Here is a 4310-nt window from a genome sequence, read left to right as displayed (position 1 = left end):
GTGCTGCCCACCCTGTCTGTGCTGCCCACCCTGCCCATGGTGCTCACCCTGCCCGTGCTGCCCGTGCTGCCCATCCTTCCTGCCCTGCCCACCTTGCCCATGCTGCCCATCCTATCTCCTGCCCACGCTGCCCACCCTGCCTGCCCTGCCCCTGCTGCCTGTGCTGCCCACTGCCCATCCTGCCCGCCCTACCAGCACCGCCTGCTGTGGATCCTGTCCCTCACGCCAGCTGTGATCCCATGCCCCAATCCCTCCTCCAGCTGGATCTGGTGCCGAGCCTAAAGAGCCGTGTGGCCTCACCTCACTGACACCCTCAAGGTCACCCCTGTCACCCACACCACCTCATCCTCACCCCTGTGCTCACCAGTGCCACCCACCCACCTCCTTGTCCCCTTTGTGGGGCTGCACTGGTGGCATGTCCCGTGTCCCCCCGGGCTCTCAGGCTCCCTGTCTCCCTCAGGGGACCCGGCGGCGGAGGAGTGGTCTCAGTGGAGCGTGTGCTCCCTGACGTGCGGCCAGGGCTCCCAGGTGCGGACGCGCTCCTGCGTCTCCTCTCCCTACGGGACGCTGTGCAGCGGGCTGCTCCGGGAGACCCGCACCTGCAACAACACCGCCACCTGCCCAGGTACGGGGGACACCGGGGACACCGGGGACACCGCGGGGCTGAGCTGCCGGCTCCCCGCAGGGCTGAGCAGGCGGATGGGGACAGAGGGACTGCGTTACTGGGACATCTCTGGGATCTCCTTTAGCTGCTGTGGTGGATGAGGAGGGTGGCTTGGCATGGTTGTGGTGCCCACCCCGTGCTGGGATGCTCCGAGCCCTGTTGACATCCCTCCATCCTCTGGAGCTCCTCTTGGAAAACCACAGGGGAGGTGTCTGGAGGGGGTGCCGTGCCCCCTGTGCCCGGTCAGCGGTGCTGCTGCCGGGGATTTGCCTCGGGAGCTCCTTTCCATCCTCTCTCCTGGCGAACTGTGGGCTCCTCCTGGATGTCCCCAGGACTGTGTGAGGGGGATTTGGAGCCTGGCATTCCTGATGTGGGGCAGGAGGGGGCTGAGCTGCTCAGTGCCTCGAGGCAGGTGACAGGCAGGATGCTGGAGGTCTCCCGTTTGTCCGTGGTGGTGTCCGTGTGTCTCGTGTAGGACACGGGAATCAGAGGGACCTCAGGGTGCCACAGTAGCAGCCGCACTGCTGATGCCTTTTCCTGGTCTTAAAATCAAGAGTCAGACACAGTTAGAAGGGGAAAAGGGATTTTACCTTGGTATTTATTTTTAAGGATCCTTAGGTGCACACGTCCAGGTCATAAGCATCGAGATGCACCCACTGAGTGTGTCCCCAAAGATCGGGTATCTCATTATAGGTGTTACTAATTAGCAGATCTATCAAAGATTCCCCAATGAGAGGCTCGAGTGAGCCCCCCTCCCCAAGGAGCCTTCCCCTGGATGGCTCTATCTGAGTTTACAGAATGTGTTCTGGAGAGCACCTTGGGCTCTGGGGCACACTGATCCCTGGCTACGAAGCTTCTAAAATGTTGAGTCTCTCAGCTTGACAAACAAGTCCAAGAATGGAGGCAAAAAGCACTAGGAATACAGAAGTTGTAAAAAGGTACAACAGGGGTATAAAAGAAAAGGCAAAAAATCTTCATGGCATCACTGCCCTGTCTGAACCTGGGATGTTTCACGGGCTTTGCACCTCCAGGACATGCAGTGTCCACTCCCCTCCGTACCAGGGAGTGCAGCCCCGTCCTGGCACTCCGAGGACATCAGAGCATCCTTTAGGATGGTCCCTGATCCTTTCCCGGGAGCGCTGAGCTCCCACGGATGCGAGGGGCGGATTGTGCTCTGTGTGCTGACATGGACTGGGGTGACCCGTGTGTGGCTTTGGGGGGGGATGTGCGCCGCCAGTGCCAGGACCCCAAAGGGGAGGCTGGAGCAGGGCAGGGAGCGGCAGCAGCACCGCTGCCAGCTCAGGGATTTGCGATCATGACGGGGCAGGCGGTGCTGGGGACCGGGCAGGGCATGAGGGGTCTGCCACGCCAGGACCCCTTGGTGCCAGGAGGAGGAGGAGGAGGAGGAGGCTGGAGCTCGCGGCTGTGCTGTGTTGCAGTTCCCGGCGCGTGGGAGGAGTGGTCCCCGTGGAGCCTGTGCTCGGTGACCTGCGGGCGAGGGGCCAGGACCAGGACGCGGCGCTGCGTGGCCTCGCGGCGCGGAGGGAAGGCCTGCGAGGGCCCCGAGCTGCAGGCCAAGCCCTGCAATATCGCGATCTGCCCGGGTCAGTACCTCCCTCTCCCCACGCTCCTTCTTCCCGCCGGGAATGCCAGGAGACAGCACCGGATGAGTGCCAGGGCCACGCTCCCGGTGCTGTGAGGGATAGGTGGCACTGCCATGGGGACCTGGGACAGCCCGTGGGCACAGGGGTGCTGTGACGTGGGGTGCACCCTCCTGTCTCCGCTGGAAATCCAAGTGGAAAACCGGTGCCATTGGCTGTACTGGGGTCTCAAGACCCCAGCGTGGGCAGGGGTCCAGAGGAGGGGGTTCTTTTCCTACCCATCTGCTGCATCTGGCACTGGGGTGGCACACGGACATTGTGGGACACAGGGAGGTGACAAATAGGGTCGGCTGCAGGGTCTGTCCAGGCGTGGGTGGCAGCGCTACATCTGTCCCTTCCTCCTGCGTGCCAGGAGTGGCCGTGGTGGTGGCTGTGGGGTTTCTGTGGTGATGGACAGGGACACCATGTCTTGGATGGTGTCCCCATGGAGACCCCATGTGTGAAGTGGGGGGCTGGCAGGGAGTTCAGAGCAGGAGGGAGCTCGGGAGCTGCTCCTGCAGCAGGTCCGACAGGGATGTGGCACCTGTGGCACACGGCTTTGGCCACGGCAGCTCCATGGAGATGCTGCTGGAGCTCTTGAGCTTGGCAGGGAACGATGCCAGGGGTGTTGGATTTGGTCAAAAAGCAATGCCAGGGATCCTGAGTTTGGTGGAGAGTGATGCTGGAGCTTCTGGATTTAGCAGGACTGATGCCAGGGATGCTGGATTTGGCTGGAAGCGATGCCAGGGACGCTGAATTAGGCCAGAAGTGATATCAGGGATGCTGGGTTTAGCTGGAAGCGATGCCAGGGACGCTGGATTTGGTGGAAAGCGATGCCAGGCCTTCTAGATTTGGCAGGACTAATTCCAGAGATGCTGGATTTGGTTGGAAGCGATGCCAGAGATGCTGGGTTTGGCAGGACCCATGCCAGGGACACTGGGTTTGGTTGGAAGCCATGCCAAGGATGCCAAAACCGCTAAGTTTGATGGGAGCAACACCCGGATCCCCACTGTGAGCGTGTCCCTTGTGGTGCAGCCGGTGTGGGGGGCCAGTCCCAGTGACAGTCCCCCCACCCAGGACAGGATCCAGCCCTGCCTGTCCAGTCGGGCACAGGACGAGCCGGCACATCCGTAGGTTGGACCCGTTGCCCGGTGGTGGTGAGCCCGGTGGCGAGCCGGGGCCGCGCGGCCGAGCGGCCGCTGTCCAGTGGGAGCTGACGGCGCTCTCCTTGTCCCCGCAGTGGAAGGGCAGTGGCTGGAGTGGGGCGCCTGGAGCCGCTGCTCCGTCACCTGCGCCAACGGCACCCAGCAGCGGACGCGCAAGTGCAGCGTCTCGGCCCACGGCTGGGCCGAGTGCCGGGGGGCCCACGCCGACGCCCGGGAGTGCTCCAACCCCACCTGTCCCAGTAAGGCCCCGCGCGCTGGGGGGGAGCGGGGGGACGGCCACGCAGCGGGGCGCGGCACCCAGCGCGGCCCAGCCGTCGCGCCGCCGCGGTGTCACCGCCGGTGACACCCGGGGTGCTGGCAGCCCCCTCCGCTGCGGGGGAGCAGGAGCCTGAGGGTGATGCCAGGGATCACCGGGCACGTCTCAGCTGGAGGAGTTGGGGCTTGGCGCTGTTCTCCGAGCGGGTCGCGCTGGGGACCCGTCGGTGCCAGGTGGCTGCGGGTTGTGCCGTGTTTGGGGCGTTCAAGCACGAGTGATCTCTCGCGTGTGCACATGGGGCTGGGGACGGCTCTGGGCATGGGGGACACTGGGCAAAGGATGGACCATGAGGTCCTCATCGTGTCCTTTGAGACGCTCCTTGTTTTTTGGGAGAGGCAGTGGCGTCGGTGCCGTGGTGTTTGTGGATGGTGGCAGGGAGTGAGGGGCATCTGCACCAGGATGCCAGTCTGCTCTAAAAGAGATTTACGGCACCGATCCATGGATTTCACACCCCGCGGGATTTCGGCTCCCAGCGCGGGGGGGCAGTGCCGATGATGCCCCATCCCCGTCCCCGCGGGTGCCGC

At 63.8% G+C, this 4310-nt stretch overlaps 1 protein-coding gene across 1 annotated transcript in view; it reads left to right on the top strand.

Moving 5' to 3' along the window:
• LOC121672219 (adhesion G protein-coupled receptor B2-like) overlaps positions 1-3813 on the top strand; it is an 11893-nt gene extending 8080 nt beyond the window's left edge. Inside the window, exons 2-4 of the mRNA XM_042044797.1 lie at positions 461-625; positions 2104-2268; positions 3545-3813. Coding sequence (XP_041900731.1) covers positions 461-625; positions 2104-2268; positions 3545-3813 — 599 coding nt within the window. The remainder of the gene's footprint in view (positions 1-460; positions 626-2103; positions 2269-3544) is intronic.
• The last annotated feature ends 497 nt before the right edge of the window (positions 3814-4310 follow it).

The sequence above is a fragment of the Corvus kubaryi genome, unplaced genomic scaffold (assembly GCF_017639235.1).
Source record: "Corvus kubaryi isolate FWS band 111438036 unplaced genomic scaffold, C.kubaryi_AGA036_p1.0 42926, whole genome shotgun sequence".
In the NCBI taxonomy this organism is placed as follows: Eukaryota; Metazoa; Chordata; class Aves; order Passeriformes; family Corvidae; genus Corvus; species Corvus kubaryi.
This window is presented reverse-complemented; position numbering and strand designations above follow the sequence as displayed.